At 40.3% G+C, this 16,922-nt stretch overlaps 1 protein-coding gene across 1 annotated transcript in view; it reads left to right on the forward strand.

Annotated features, from left to right (window-relative positions):
• LOC122648714 (uncharacterized protein YnbB-like) overlaps positions 1–16,922 on the forward strand; it is a 75,856-nt gene that overhangs the window by 12,565 nt on the left and 46,369 nt on the right. The window contains exon 10 of the mRNA XM_043841938.1: positions 7,903–8,022. Coding sequence (XP_043697873.1) covers positions 7,903–8,022 — 120 coding nt within the window. The remainder of the gene's footprint in view (positions 1–7,902; positions 8,023–16,922) is intronic.

The raw sequence follows: 16,922 nt of genomic DNA on the forward strand, positions 1-16,922 counted from the left end.
GTTAAAATATGGAAGTTGTAGCTCCCATTGAGTCAACTTTCATATGCAAGAAGAATCAAGTCAACTGGAGTTCAGATGAGAGAGTTATGGCCATTGAGTGAGCAGAGGTTGGGCTGACTGCAAGCAGTTGACCGGATTCACATCCGACTATTGGGGTCATACTTCCCAAGAGCACCTTAAGCTCAAGGGGTCTATCCATTGCTCGTGGCTGTTGACCAGAAACGCCTAGAAACATGATTTGGGGCTTTTATGTGGTTCTTTTGATTGAGGGTTACATATATGACCTTGGGCTTCAAGAGAGAAAAAGTTAGAGACATCTTTGAGTTTGAGAAGAGTGATTTATGAGGAGAGGAAGCTACATTGATGTGTAACCTAAGAATCTCCAAATTTTCTATGCTCCATCGTTGATTTAAGCATTCAAGTGAAGATTTGATAAAATGCATTCAAGAACACATTCAAGGGTTTGAAGAAAGCTCCAGATTGAGAGAAGAGAGAGTCTCCAAGGAGAACCCTAGAAGAGTTCCAAGATTCCCATTGTTTGAGCACAACAAGGGAAGGATTCTTCAAGAGCATCAAGCATCATCAAGGGTTTCGGTTTGAAAGAAGAGAAAGAGAAGATGGGAAGAAGAAGAGGAACAAAGTCAACAAACCTGGGGCTTGTGTGAAGCTTCAAGAATCTCCAAGCGACAACTTGGTTGAAGCGTTGGCAACGTAGAGGCATTAGTTGATATGAGCTGCACAAGAGGGAATCGACATAGGTTGGAGGTAGCTATTACTATCGTATTCAAGGTTTGAAGTATCGGTATTGGGTATTGTATTGGAAGGGTGATATTAATAGATGTATCGTATCGGAGAGACGCAAGATACGATAAAGATATGGATGGAATAGTCAAATAACGTATGGAATTGCTTAGGATATTCAAATTACAGTTTTGAAGCATAAAACACTAAATAAGTAATATGTAAAATATATCATGTATAAAAAGGAGAACCAAGTACGACAAGACAAGTGCATTTAATTGATTATATATTAAGAATGAGGTTTCTTACATGTACTAGTACCAATTTTTTATTAGGTATCGTATCGGTACCTTAAAGATATGATACGTATCAGTTAGTATCGGAGGATATGGAAGGATAATTAAAACCTTGGTTGTATTCCATGCATATGTATCCTAGGCATGGACAATGTGTATGATGTAATGTGTAGGTTAGATTGAGCTTTATTGGGACGTTGTAATAGTCCATTTGATTGTAACCAGGGGTTGTAGCTCCTTGACAGTTGTGGCTGTCTACCCATTCCCTTCTTTTTACCATTAATGTTCTGAAATTTTATTGGGGGATGCTGTCCTCACTGCGGTGTATCTTATAAACAGGGTCCCTTCCAGCGTTCTGGACTTTATAACCCCTGTTAACTGCCTTCCAGATCCTCCCATCTCCTTCCTCGGGTATTTTGCTGTGTCTGTTATTCTCACAACTCTACACCATCCCAGTCGGAACTTTACCCCAGTGCTTTGTATACTCCTTGGCTATTCTGCCTCCCAGAAGGGCTACAAGTAGGGCTGTAAACGGATCAGATTCGGCTCGGATAGTGCTATATCCGCATCCGCATCCGCATCCGATTAGCTATCGGACGGATTCGGATAGTGCTAAACAGATGCGGACACGGATACGGATCGGATATTTTATCCGTTTACATGTAAATATAGCTTTTCGGATAGTTATAACCTATCCGTATCCGCATTCATTTAGCTTTCGGACGGATTCGGATAGTGCTAAACGGATACGGACACGAATTCGGAAACGGATTTCGGCTATTCATTTACACCCCTAGCTACAAGTGCTATCATCTTCCCTCCCATCGACTCTTTGTTACCATTGATGTTTCGTTCCATGAATCAGAACCTTGCTACTAGTCAACTTTGAGGGGGAGAGTATATTGCTAAAGACTCCTTCATAACCTTTTGTTATTGACATTGTTCATATTGAGGAGAAGAAACCTCAAACAATGGGGGAGAATGTTTCAATTCTGGAAGTACCAATCCAGACTTGCTCACATACTCAAGACAGAAAGATCAGACTAAGCAGCTTGCGACTGACCTACCATGTCCATCAGTACTCCCTGATCCACCTCCATTTGAAGTCAGGTAATACGGATCCTCCCATTGATACTGATGACATTAATATCCCTATTTCTATTAGGAAAGGAGTTAGAACTTATACTAAATATGCCATTTCTAACTTTGTTTCGTATGAATTTTTGTCTCTATCCTATTGGGCCTTTGTTTTTCCATATCCTCTGTTTCTATTCCACAAGGTTGGAAAGATGCTATGTCTGATTCTAAGTAGAAGGACAGTATGTTAGAGGAAATGCAGGCTCTGAGGAAGAATGGCACTTGGGAGCTTGTTCCCCATCCAGAAGGGAAGAAGCTAGTAGGCTACAAATGGGTATACACCGTGAAGCATAAAGCGGATGGAACCATTGAGAGGGACAAAGCAAGATTGGTTGCCAAGGGCTTTACACGAACCTGTGGCATTGACTAATACTTTCACTCCTGTTGCTAAAATGAGCTCAGTTTGTGCCCTATGATCATGTGTTGCCAATCTGGGATGAAACCTTGAGCAGTTAGATGTCAAGAATGCCTTCCTGAATGGCAACTTGGAAGAGGAAGTATACATGGACACCATAGTTGTCATGGCGTCTTGGCGACCCTAGGCGTTGGAGAGGGTCCAAATTTAAGGCGACACCACTAAGGAATCAAGACGAACAAGACACCCGCCTAGGCGACCAAGGCGCCTGGACGCCTAGGCATCGACGAGTCGTCGACGCCTTGACAACTATGATGGACACTCTCCTAGGTTTTGAAGCATCATCCACAGCCGAGAAGGTGTGCTGGTTAAGGAAATTCCTCTATGGCTTGAAACAGTCTCCAAGGGCTTGGTTTGTTCGGTTTCTGAAGGCTATGCAAAAATTTGGCTACATGAAAAGCCAGGCTGATAACACATTGTTCGTCAAACATAGGGGATAGTAAGGTCACTGCTCTCATTGTGTATGTTGATGGCATAGTAGTGACAGGTAGTGATGATGCCTAAATCTCCAAGATAAAAGCTCAATTAATAGAGGAGTTTGAGATTAAGGATTTGAGAGTTCTCAAATACTTCCTCGGAATAGAAGTTGCCCGATCCAGTAAGGGTATCTTTATTTCCCAAAGGATGTATGTCCTACATCTTCTCAGTGAGATAGATATGCTCGGATGTAAGCCAACCGACTCTCTGACTGAGGGTAACCATCATCTCAGCAACAAAGGTGGTGATCCAGTTGACAGAGAGAGTTATCAGAGACTTGTTGGTAGACTAATATTATGGGGACATCAGTCCCATTCCTGAAGACTTTCGAAGAGTTTACCAACGAAGATTGCGCAGACATCTTCAGCTTGGATCAGGCTCGCTTTGGTTGGATGGAGATTTCTTTCGTAATGGACTGTGGTGCTGATCTAGAGGGCTACTTTTTGCTGGCCTAAGTTATTTTAATCTTTTATCGTAATTTGGATCATATGTAATTTTGGTTCAGTTTGGTTCAGTTTTTGGTTCAATTTGTGGTTCTCTTGTAATGTTGGTCCAAGCCCAGGCCCACTTGGACTAGTTTTTTAAGTTCTTTGAGTCAAAGACTGTTGGGCTTTGTAATTTTGGTCCAGGCCTAGGCCCACTTGGACCAGCCCTTTAAGTTGTTTGACTCAAAGACTAGTGGACTTCTTGGAACTTGTGTTCCATTAGTTTTAGGAAACAGCTTAGCTGTTGGGTGTGTTTCCCTATGTGTTGGTCTTCCCAAGGGGAGGTCAATAATTTTCTATTGTTTTGTTTCTTTATTTAAGCTGTGTACAGGCCATTCGGCCATGTTATGTTCAATGAAAATGAAAACCTTTTTGGATTCTTGAAAGCTCCTCTTCCTTCTTGCGTGAAGCAGTCTCCCCCCTCCCCTTCATCTCTCTCTCAAGTGGATTAGCATCTTCTTCTTCTCTCCTTCTTTGTTTCAGCAGCACAACAAGTAAGTGATTTCTGTTCTTTCCCCCCCCTTCTTCTTCCCCTCTTCTCCGGCCAGGCCTGCTCAAATTTATTTATTTATTTATTTTTTCTTTCTGTTTATCACATCACCTACCCTACCCTATTCCCCTACCCGAATGCATTCTCTTCACCACCCTTCCCCTCGCTGTTGTATTTACTAATAAAGAATCTGGAACCCTTTTATTTTCTGACTTGATATGCACTTATACTGTTGTTAGCTTTGGTGCATCTTCTTCATACTTATGTCTTATTCTCTATTGGAATGCATGTCTAGGACTAGTGCAGCATGAATTCTTTTTAGAGTATTGAAAGGTCTCTGCACTTGATTTGGTAATTTATGTATTGTTTCCCCTTCCCCATTTTGCCTATCAAATGTTTGTGGAAATGATGCTATGAGTTCTATACTGTATTGTTCATTATTCTATAGACTTTTCAATGTTTTATTCATGCATATGAGTCTGTATATGCTGCTGCTACCTATTTCTGTTACCTGCTGTCCTATGAGTTTTAACCCATTGGTTGTCCTAAGTAGCAACCCATGTAGGAGCCCTAGTTTCTAGGTATCCCCCTGCATCATAATGTGTCTATCTTACACCTGGCCCGACATTGCATATGTTGTAGGAATGTCAGCCGGTTCCTTCATGATCCACAGATTGCTCATCTCGAGGCAGTGTATCGGATCTTGAGATACTTAAAATCTGCTTCTAGAAAAGGAATTTTATTCTTCAACAATGGTAATCTCAGTCTCGAAGCCTTTATAGATGCTTTATTAGAGTGGCTCAGTTGATGATCGGCATTCGACTTCAGGATATTTGCACATTCGTTGGAGGTAACCTGGTTATTTGGAGAAGGAAGAAGTAATCAGCGGCCTCTAGATCCAGTGCTGAGCAGAATACTGAGCAATGGCACAAGGTGTCTGTGAACTTGTATGGCTCAAGGTATTACTTAGTGATCTTAGGATAACTATTGATGAGCCTATGCGTCTTTAGTGTGACAATAAAGCCGCCATCAATATAGCTCATAACCCGGTACAACATGACTTGACGAAGCATATTGAGATCGACCAACATTTCATCAAGGAGAAGCTTGGGTAAGGCTCCATTTGTATTCCTTTTGTCACCTTGGAGAATTAGTTAGCTGATGTGTTTACGAAGGGCTTACATTGTAAAGTTTTTCACCTTGTTATATGCAAGTTGGGCGTGCATGATATATATGCACCAACTTGAGGGGGAGTGTTTAAGCGTCTAGATACAATGTATGTGTTAAAGCGTCTAGATACATTGTGCACATGTTACACATGTTAGGATAAGGATTGTGACTCATCCTTACCTAACATTTCATAATTGTAATCCTTTCTCCCATCTATAAATAAATGTGGCCTCTGTCATTCTTGACGGGCCAAATAAATTTCTAAATATTCTTTTCTCAACTTTGTGTAAGTTGGGTTGTAGCCCTAGCCTTTGTAGTAGCAAGGGTGGAAACAGGGATGGGTGTTCCTGTATTGTTGTAGCGATCAAAATCTTAGTAGAGAATTGAGAAATATACGAAGCCTGATCAAGGCATTGCTCCATGGAAATAGGCAACTTGGCTGAACCACGCAAATTCCTATTTGTGTGTGTTTGCTTGTTGATTGTATGTGTGAATATATGGAGAAACTTTTCTGTAGAGAATGGATGTGCACACCGGGTAGACCTTGCCACAAGGTTTTGTGTGCCTGTGGTTGAGAGGCAAGGTGTGTCACAATTGGTTGTGTGTGATTGGTAAAAAGGCCAGCACCAATCAATTTGTTTTTGACAGCCCTGTGTGTGTGTGTGTGTGTTCCTGTATAGTTGAGTAACTGAGAATCTATGATGCTGACGAGTGAGTTGAGAAACGAACAAGTTGGGCTGAGTTTTTGAGGGTCACTGATTCACCCCCATCTCAGAGCCACTTTGGGACCAACGATGTACGATTTGTTTTTATTATAAGAAGATCCTCAAATTGGGCTAAGGTTTCTTGGTCTGCTTTGCAGGGAAAACTTTCTCAAGGGCTCAAATATCTTCCTGTGGCAGCTTTCAGTAGTCAAATTTTGTGAACATAATATCCATTTCATCATCTATGGCCTTGGAGATTCTGACAAGAATGGACCTAGTAACGTATAAACGAGGTATAGGTTAATTCAGTCAATTCCGATCCTCTTCTTTCAGGCTTGGTCGAAGCATTCGTTGAAGAAAATTTCTCACGAATCCGTTTCCCCCTTAATTCTTTCTTTTATGACTATTTTTCCCAATCCGAAAGTGCCTTTAAGTGTTAGGGGGGCAGCTGGGACATGAAGGAATGCTGGTGGTCTAGGAAGCTTCAGCCAGATTCGATTTTCTCACATAGCTTAAAACTTTAGAAATTGGTTGAAAATTCAACTTCGGTACCATTGGGCAACTTGGGTTCATCCATCGAAATTGAAATAATGGAATTCCTAATATGGTGGGCCTTACAATAGAGATGTGAGTCAAAACTTGACACGTGGCTTATAACCAAGAGGTTTGACCAAAGGAGCCCCCCACATGGGTCAAGAAGGATGGACTGTCAGGGAAAGGTTTCCTTGATGGAGGGGGGCTTGTTTTTGGTACTTTTCCCTTTTTAAATCTTTAGCAGCTATATAGTGGTCACTTAGAGTTTTAATGCAGCATAACATTTATCTTATGTGTTAGCTCAGTCATTTAACTTCAGGTAATAGAAAAAATAAGAAGATCAGAATTCTTGACTACTTAAAGTAAGTTGAGGACAATGCGTAGAAGTGGGGAATCAAATATCCTTGGTAGAAGCAACCAAACCATTTTATTATCTTCTTTTGGTAATAATGACATTGATATTTTGCTATAACTTTATGCTCTTTCTGGCTCAGTTTTTTGTTCGTTGATGATTCTGGAGAATATAATGAAAATTTTATGTAATTCATAATTTTTTGGAAGGTCACTTTGGTCCACTTAATGTCAGCTCATTCACCCAACAAGAGGGATTAAAGAGGAAATCCCTGAAGGAAAAAAAGATAGAAAAAAGAGAATGAAAAAGAAACACTAGAAATAGTACTAAGGTTACTTTTGCTTCAATGTAATTGAGTGAACTATTTTTAGAAATTCTTTAATGGAGGTACTTGGTATTATAGCTTATACAAGCTATTTTTTCTGGAAAATGACATTGACATACAAAATTGTAGACTGTATGTCATTTCCCCTAAAAATCAGAGAACAAAAGCTCTTGGGTTCTAAAGTTTATCTTATTCATAAACTTATAATGCTGATCTAGGTCTAGTATGACACTAAAATAATTTCAATATTTTTGTCTTATATTCAATATTTTACATTAAAACAATTGATGCCTAAATTTCTCCCCAGATTTGCATCAACATTTCAGAGCTTAAACTGAGCAAGTCTTTTCAACTTGAATACACATAATTGGTCTTGAAGTGGTTTTTTCAACAAGCAGAATATCTCCCAAGATGGACATGGGAGCACAAAATTTTACTACCCAGAGGAAATAGCACTGATTCTTAGCATATGCAAATCAGTTTGGTGATGATCTCCCCCTCGCCTGGTCTCCATAATAAACTGTAAACTGCTTGTCTGCCGTTTTTAGATAGAGTTGACGGCATTGCTGGTGCATTGGTTTTAGCTAGTTCAATGAGAGTATTCTCAGAAGAGACTCAATTATTGGGCATATCTTTTCTAAATTTTGAGCATCATCTCTTTGTTTGACAAGACTACGTTAATAGCATTACTGGTTATTAATTTTGATTTAGTCTATTTATTATCAACCTAGGCAAGAGTTGTCAAGAAGAGACACATTTATTCTGCTGCTTTTCAGGCGGTACAACTTGGAAAGCGTGAGCTTCTACTTGCTTTCTGTGAGGCTGTACAACGAAGCTGCCCAGTGGGTTCTTTTATCAAACCAGTTGCTGGTTCAACTCCTGGATATGCATCAGAGGTTTGTCCATGTTGACTTCTTTATTTAGTAAAACATCTGTGTTTTTTTTTTGTTACAACCACTTATCCCAAAAGCTCGAGTTGTTAGGAAAGGACCACAAAAATAGATATCAACACAACACCCCCCAGCACATGCAGGATAATGTAGAAAGGCTAGGCTGCAAGAGAACAACATTAACAATCATACAGAAAATCAGGATCGCAACGAACTAATACACAGAATCTCAGCAAAGCTCCTTGGAAAACTGAACTGCAAGGGGCTTTTTTGTACCCTCTAATTAGTAACTGTTGCAGCCACAGCATGGTCCAGGAGCGTCTTCTGAATACCACTGATACGGCTTGGGACCATTCTGGTGTCCTGAATCATCATCTTTTGGACACAATAATTAACTACCATGTGGAATTGCTGATGAACCAAGATGTGCTTAGCTGGCACTATTCTGATTGACCATGGCCCACAATAATGGAGTGTCTTTTGTTTTAGTGTGTTTTTAAGGATAGAAGGGGAATTGAGTCTCTCACTCTCACCTCAAAGGAATCTCTCCCAATCGACTGCATCTTTCAGCTCTCACAGTTGTTAAACAACCCCTTTTACTCATCAAATCATTGGCTGTATTCAGCCTCGTGCTTTATTTATAGAATCAATTACAACCTAATGCAAATTCTAGAAATAAAAAAACTCCAAAGAGAACCTAACTCCTAAACTGTCTCTAATTACATGACTGAATAAATCCTAATTAGAAACAAATATTTAATTATCTAACAGCCCTCACGCACTAGCATAAAAATCCCTAAAATCTAGGACTAACCTATTAGCTATTACTAGTGGCCTTCTACCGCAAGGAGGAAACTGCTCCAGCCAATATTCCACGCAACTGCCTAGCTGATATCCTGAAATATCTCCCATATGAGCTGGTCAATCACCTTTATAGGACAAATCGATATGGACTGATTGGCTGAATGTGGTCCAAACCATGGACCAGGTACACAATCAAATCTACATCCCAGGCCCACACACACAACTCTGCACGTGATACCATCACATGGCACCCAGGGACACGAGCTCACAGTTGTTAGTTGCCTTGGTCGCTTTATTGGTGTCGCCTTGTGTGCAGGCCCTCCCCAACACCTTGGGTTGCCTAGATGTTGTGACGACTATGCATGAGGTGTAGGGGCACAACAACACACAACACAAAACTCTTGCAATTACCAGGGATCAAACACTTGACCAAAGCTTGAGCTGTTAGGAGAGGACCACAACAATGGATATCAACACATCAACATTTTTTGGAAGCCTTAAAACATTTTATTTGCTTTTTTGGTTCTCCACTTTAGTTACACTAGGACGGATAATGACGTGGTGCAAATTGATGAGAGGGAGATTCCGCAAAGTGATTAGTTTTGTATCTGAGCTCAATCATAAATAAAGAAGGTGACATAGAAGATAGAAGAAGAAGAGATGGGAAGAAAAGAAGAGAACTCGATGCACTAAGTTCCTCTCCCACAGTTTGTATTTATAATAATAACCAATTACATCAAAATAGGAAACTCATTCCTTGACAACCATGAAACTAAATATAATAAGAAGCTAACCCTAACTAGGAAACTAACATAAAACAGTGGAAACAAACTAAGAAACCAAGATAGGGACAATCCCCCTATTCATAGTAAATTACCCAAATTACCCTTGTACCCCCACGGCACAAGGGCCCATTCTCAACACTCTTTGGAGCCACATCCTGAGTCAGGTGACATCCCTTCTCTTACCTCTGATTTAGACCTTCCTATTGCTGTTAGGAAAGGCAAAAGAACTTGTACTAATCCTATAGCCCAGTTTATTTCCTATGATGCTCTCTCAACTACAGGTCTTGCCTTTACAGCTGCCCTCTCTTCTGGTTCTATCCCCAAGACTGTTAATGAGGCTATGTTTGACCCAAAGTGGAAATAAGCTATGGTTGAGGAGATGATGGCACTTAAGAAAAATGGTACTTGACAATTGGTGGATCTTCCCAGGGGACGAGTTCCAGTTGGATGCAGATGGGTCTACACAGTCAAGTATCACCCTGATGGTACAGTTGAAAGGTACAAGGTAAGATTGGTGGCCAAGGGATACAACCAAATCTATAGAATTGACTATGAGGAAACATTTGCTCCTGTAGCCAGGCACAACTCTATTCGAGTTCTATTATCATTCGTAGCCAATAAAGATTGGCCATTATATCAGTTAGATGTCAAGAATGCCTTCCTTCATGGTGACTTGGAAGAGGAAGTATACATGCAAACTCCACCAGGTTTCAAAATACCTTCAGTTGAAGGGAAAGTGTGTCTTCTTAAGAAGGCACTATATGGTCTCAAACAGTCACCAAAGGCATGGTTTGAGTGCTTCTGGCAGGCTATTCTGAAGAATGGATATTCCCAGAGCCAAGCTGACCACACTCCACCAAGCAGGGCAATGGTACCATCACAGATTCACAGGCCTTATTGTCTATGTTGATGATATTGTGGTCACTGGAGATGATACAGCTGAGATAAATAAACTGAAGATCTACTTGGCTTAACAGTTTGAAATCAAAGATCTGGGTCCCTTGAAGTACTTCTTAGGAATGGAAGTATCAAGGTCCAAGTGAGGAATCAACATATGTCAACGAAAAATTGTTCTTGATTTGTTGACAGAGACCGGGATGTCAGGCTGCAAACCAGCAAATTCTCCTATTGAGCAGAACCACAAACTAGGAGAACATTGTGGTCCCTACCTTGTTGATGCGGGAAAGTACCAGAGGCTAGTGGGGAAGCTTATCTATCTTTCTATGATACGCTCAGATATTTCCTATGCAATGGGAGTAGTGAGCCAATTTATGCATGCCCCCAAGAATAGTCACTTGAATGCTGTGTATCGTATTTTCAGATATTTAAGTCTTCTCCAGGGAAAGGACTGTTGTATGCCAGGCACGATCACTTGAGAGTGGAAGGTTTCACTGATGCCGATTGGGTTGGATCCATCACAGACAGGAGGTCTTCCTCCGACTTTTGTACCTTTGTGGGAGGTAATTTGGTTACATGGAGAAGCAAAAAGCAGCCTGTTATAGCTAGATCCAGTGTAGAGGCAGAATTTAGGGTTATCGCTTAGGAAGTGTGTGAACTCATATGGTTGAAAAGACTAGTTCAGGAATTGGGGTTTGACACTGAAGGCCCTATAAGGTTCTACTGTGATAACAAGGCAGTCATCAGTATTGCTCACAATCTAGTGCAACATGATAGACATTGGACTGTGAGCAATAAAACACAATTACCCCATTTATTTTCTCTAATATCTAGTTCTTGTTTGTTTCCACGTGAATCTTGTCAATTTGTAAAACATTGCAAATCTCATCACTCTGTCATGGTAATAGATCCAATCCTCCATTTAACATCATCAGTTTTGATGTTTGGGGACCAGCTCTCAATACTTCCTTGTTTGGTTATCATTATTTTGCCACTTTTGTTGATGATTATTCTCGCAATACCTTGGTCTATCTCTTGAAACAGAAGAGTGATGTGTATGATGCCTTCAAAAATTTTATCAGATGGTCTTTACTCAGTTTGACACAACTCAAATTTTATGGTCTGATAGAGGGGTAAAATACATGTTTGGAATTACAAAATTTTTCAGTGAATATTATTCTCTACCAGCTTGCCTGCGTGGGCACTAATGAGCACATTTATGTGTGAAATCTTAGGGTATAAAGCATTCATTTTACCACATTGAACAGTGCTACTCGGGTACTTTTTGTCATTTTTCAGGTTTAGGGGCATTTTGGTCAAAGTGGAGAATACATGTCTAATTGGACAGCCAAACGCCAGGTTACAAGGTTGAAGACTTCAGTCGGGCTAGCTTTCCAATGCGCAACATCGGAAGTCACTTGATTAGAGCCGATTTAAGTTTAGAAGAAGAAGAAGAGAGAAAAATCATGCATAGGGGCATAACGGTAATTTTGGAGAATCAAGAATCTTTCAAAAGATATTGGATATTGGGCTCATATTTTCTGGAATTTAAAATGGTGTAACTTTAATTCTCGGGTTAGTTCCATCTGGACCTAGGATAAAAAGATATAGCCCAAAAACGAATATTAGTGAAGTTGGAATTTAGGATAAAAAAATATAATAAAAAAAAATGAGAAAAATATCTTTTCTCTCTAATCTCTCTCGTAACTCTCTCGGATTGTATCTCTTTTATTTTGGTAAATTCGGTTTCTATATCTTCTCTCTCCCACTTCCTCTTAAATTCCCTCATCTCTCCTATCTCCTTCCCATCTCCCTTTCACGAGCTCTCTCTCCCCCATATAAAACCCATCTTGACCGCACTCCAGCCGCTCTCTCCCTTCAGTCCTTCATTTTTTCTTTTTCAGTTTTAATTTTCTATTCTAGAATGATAATAGCAGCAGTAGTGCCGTTCCTCTTCGTTATACCCGATCTCTCATCCTCTTCTTTTTATTTTTAGTTTTTTGATCTTATGTAATTAGATTATCATATGTAATTTTATTTTTTTTTAGAATCATTGTTAGGATAAATTTTATTTCCCCATCCCTTCGATCATATGTGTAATCTTCATTATACACTTTGGTAATTTGTTCTTCAATATTGGATGCGGCTTCAAGTGATGAGATTCAAGTGACGGAATCATCTTCATTGGAGTTATTCGAATCAGCTAAGTTCTTCTTCTTATAAATTTTAGTTTTAATAATTTCTATGTCTTTTTCTCCATCAATCCTTCCTTCCCTCTTCATTGTTTTCATGGCTAGCTAAACCTCTCCTTTTGGGAGTGGGTGAAACCATGAGAGAAGGAAGAATTGATGGCTAGCATTGTCTATGTGATTAATGGACATGATCAATATTGGACTTACGATAGATGACCACCCACAGCTTGTATGTCATTCCAAGGGGAACTATATACATGTTCGTTAGCCGTATCCATTGTGACACCATTATGTTCATGTATTTTTTTTTGTTTACATTGTATGTTGTATGAGCACTGTTTTCATAGGATATGTTAGCCGTATATGAGCCGTGCCGCATATCTTATAGACTTAGGCCGTATGCATGCTTTGCCCTAATATGCTAGTCATTGATCTGCCCTAATTCTCATGGTGGAACTCATTCCCAAGCGACTTTCTTATTTTAAATTCATTCATTACCGTAGTGGTTGCCCTAGTTTCTATTTTTAATTTGTTATTTTTGGTAATTTAGTTGTTTCTATATTTGCTAGTTTCCATAATTGGTAGTTTCTATATATAGGTTGTTTCCATATTTGGTAAGTTGTACACTTCGCGTTAATTAAAAGTGGAAATTTATTCAAGGTTGACCTCCTCGTGTTTGACCCCATAGCTACGATTGACCCGTACACTTGCGGTTATTATTTTAAACTCAAACAGACACCTCTCAACAAAATGGGATGGCTGAACGGAAGAATTGACATTTATTAAAAATACTTGGAATCTGTTGTTTGGCATGCATGTTTCCAAAACCTTTTGGTTTGAACCTTGCTTGCAGCCACATATCTTATGAATTGTATGCTTTCGAGTATCCTTGGCTCCAAATCTCCATTGGAAGTCTTATCTCCCCGTGTCTATGCTTCTACTATTCCTCCTAAAGTGTTGGGATGTGTGTGTGCTATGTTCATATCTGTAAATCTGATTGTACCAAATTGGATCCTCGAGTTCTTAAATGTATCTTTCTTGGCTACTCCCTTACTGAAAACGGTTAAATTGTTAGCATCCTCTTTTCCGAAACCGACTTGTACCTGTGAATGTTACCTTGTTCGAGTCCATACATTTTTTTCCCCTCATTTGTTTCACTTCTTCAGGTGGAGAGTCAAGATTGAAGAGGTGGTTCTTATCCAACCTTTACTTGTTTCACCTTTTGTCTTTGTGATGCAGGTCCAAGCACAAGGAAGAAGATGAAACCTTGAAGATGGCTATTGATTTTAAGGTTTTTCATTGGAGCCTTTTTCCCATAGTTTTTTTTTTTTTACAGCCTCTAAGAACTGATTCTTATTGGCTGGATTTTGTTTTATTTTGATTGGCTCATTAGGAATCTTTTGAGCTAAGTAAATTTAGTAGTTTTATTTGACTTTTACTTCCCCTCCACGATTTCTATTAGGAGGGTTGATTTGTTTGTGTTGAATAATGTAAACCAGAATACCGTGGGGATATTCTGGTCTTTTGGGTCTATTTATCTTATGTTTTAAGCTGTTTCACTTACTGCCTAGTTATGTCGACTATGGCAGGGGTATTTTTGTCCTTTTTCATTATTTACCTTCATATATATAAAGGGCTTGACTGATCAGAATTGATCATTCAAGCATTCTCAGCATTCTGGTTTTGTTAACATGGTATCAGAGCAGGCATGGGTCACAGTATCGAGTCCCCCTGGGAGCGGGCAGGTGTTAAAAAATTATTTATCCACCCATGTCCCCCTTTGGATAGTCCACCGTGTTAAAATCTCTTGTGTGATATACATACTGTTTCCTCCCTTTCCTACAAGGTCGGCCTTTTAGAGGAAGCGGCATCAGAGCCATCTTCTCTGATCTAGGTTATTTCAAAACCTTCCCCCCCCTTCTTCTTCTTCTCTTTCCACTTCTCTATCGATCTCTTCTCTCTCCTTTTTTTCTCCCTTGGTTCCTTCCATTCTTCAAGGGCAGCACTGCTGAGGTGATCCTATAATGGTTTAAGTGCTGCCCTCCATCACACCTCATCTCTTTATGCCCTAATTCAGATTCACGATTGCTGCTGTTCTCTCTCTGCGATTTGGACTGCTTCAGTTTTTTGAAGATCGACATCAGTGCTATGGAAAGTTGATTCTTCACCTTCGAGCTCCACCTGCAGGCCTCTGGACAACAGCTATTACATCTGCAATTTTCAGAAACAGAAGACTCCAAGATCCAGCCCCGCTTTTCCCTTTATTGATCTCAATTGTCAGGGTTTTTCAAAACCCTGACACTTTATCGATCTTGGCTTTCTGGGCTGTCGATTGGAAAGATTTTTAGGGGTTTATTCCCTTGGTTTACTGCTGCACTCGACCTCTATTTCAGCCCTACCTGCTGCCATTTTTTGAAGATCTGATTTTTTACAAGTTCAAGGATCGATTTTCTTCCTGGCTGCACTATGGGTGACTCAGAGATTACTTCAACTACTTCTGGAGGAGATCAGAATAGGACTGAATTTCTTCCCTATGCTGCTGCAATTAAACTTGATGGCACAAACTACTTAATCTGGGCCAGATCATTATCCCTGACCGTGGCTAGTAGGGGACTTACTGGCAATCTCACTGGCACTACCACTCAACCAACTGAAGCAGGGGCTGCTCATAATAAGTGGGCTGCCAATGATGCAATGGTGTTGTCTTTTATTACAAACTCCGTGCTACTGACATCTCTAGTCAGTATATTTTCCTTGACACTGCTACTCAGATATGGACAGCTGTCAAAGGCACTTATGGTCGGTCAAGGGGTGGTGCCCAAGTTTATGAGATCCGGAAAACTCTCCAAAATACTACTCAGAAGGAGATGACTGTTACCAAGTACTATGCTGCCCTGAAGTGTTTATGGTAGTAATTGGATCACTATGCTCGATTTCTGCCTACCACTGCTGCTGACATCACTGCCTACCACACCTATGTCGATCAGTTTCGGGTGTATAACTTTCTGGCTGGACTCAATGATGAGTATGATCCTATTCGGGTACAGGTCCTTGGTCGGGTTCCTTTTCCTACTTTGGAGGAAACTTTTTCCTATGTACGCAGTGAAGAGACAAGGAGGGCTGCTATGATGATTACTCCTAAGGTTGAAAGATCAGCATTACAGACTGCCAGTACTGACACTTCTGCTGATATTGTTGCTACTGCTGCCACTACTAAGGAGCCTGTGAAGTGTGAACATTGCCACAAACCCTATCACACTGAGGCTCAATGTTGGAAACTTCATGGGAAGCCTGCTGATTTTGAGAGTAAACGGGGTCGTACCAAGCCTAAAAACAAAGCCAATCACACTGGAAGTGTAGCTCCAGCTCCCACTACTGACATCGGCTTCTCTCAGGAAGAACTTCAAGCTCTTCGGCGCTTGTTAAATACATCTGCTGCCTCCACTACATCTGCTGCCAATTCAGGTTCCTTCTTTTCCCATACAGGTATTTTTTTTACTGGACATTGTGCATCAGTAGTTTCCACTCCTTGGATAATTGATTCCGGAGCTACTGATCACATGACAGGTTCCTCCAGTCTTTTTACCACATATTTTCCTGCTTCTGGTAAGGACAAAGTTAAAATTGCTGATGGGTCCCTCTCCTCCATATCTGGGAAAGGATCCATTGGTTGTTCTCCTTCCTTGACATTAACTTCAGTTTTGCATATTCCTAAGTTTACCACTAACCTTCTCTCCATTAGCAGTATCACCAAATCTTTGAACTGTAAAGTGACCTTCTTTCCTACTCATTGTGTTTTTCAGGAACTGGACTCGGGGAAGACGATTGGATCAGGTAAAGTGCATGACGGATTGTACCTGCTTGATGGAGATCCTGCACCTACTCAGGCTTTACCTTCTAGGCTTTGTTCACCAACATCCTTTTCCTCTGAATTACACATATGACACTCTAGACTAGGACATCCCCCATTAGGTACCCTATCTACTTTATTTCCAGCATTAAGTACTACTTGTAATAAAGGAGATTTCTTTTGTGAGCCATGTGTCTTGGCCAAATAGACACGTTCAAATTATCCTGTTTCTAATAGACGATCTTCTTCTTTATTTCATGTTGGTCATTCTGATGTGTGGGGTCCTAGTAGAAAAGTGTCTATTTCGGGTCATCGGTGGTATGTTACCTTTATTGATTGCTACTCTAGGTTCACTTGGGTCTACCTTATGCACACTAA

The sequence above is a fragment of the Telopea speciosissima genome, chromosome 1, assembly GCF_018873765.1.
Source record: "Telopea speciosissima isolate NSW1024214 ecotype Mountain lineage chromosome 1, Tspe_v1, whole genome shotgun sequence".
NCBI classification, from domain to species: Eukaryota; Viridiplantae; Streptophyta; class Magnoliopsida; order Proteales; family Proteaceae; genus Telopea; species Telopea speciosissima.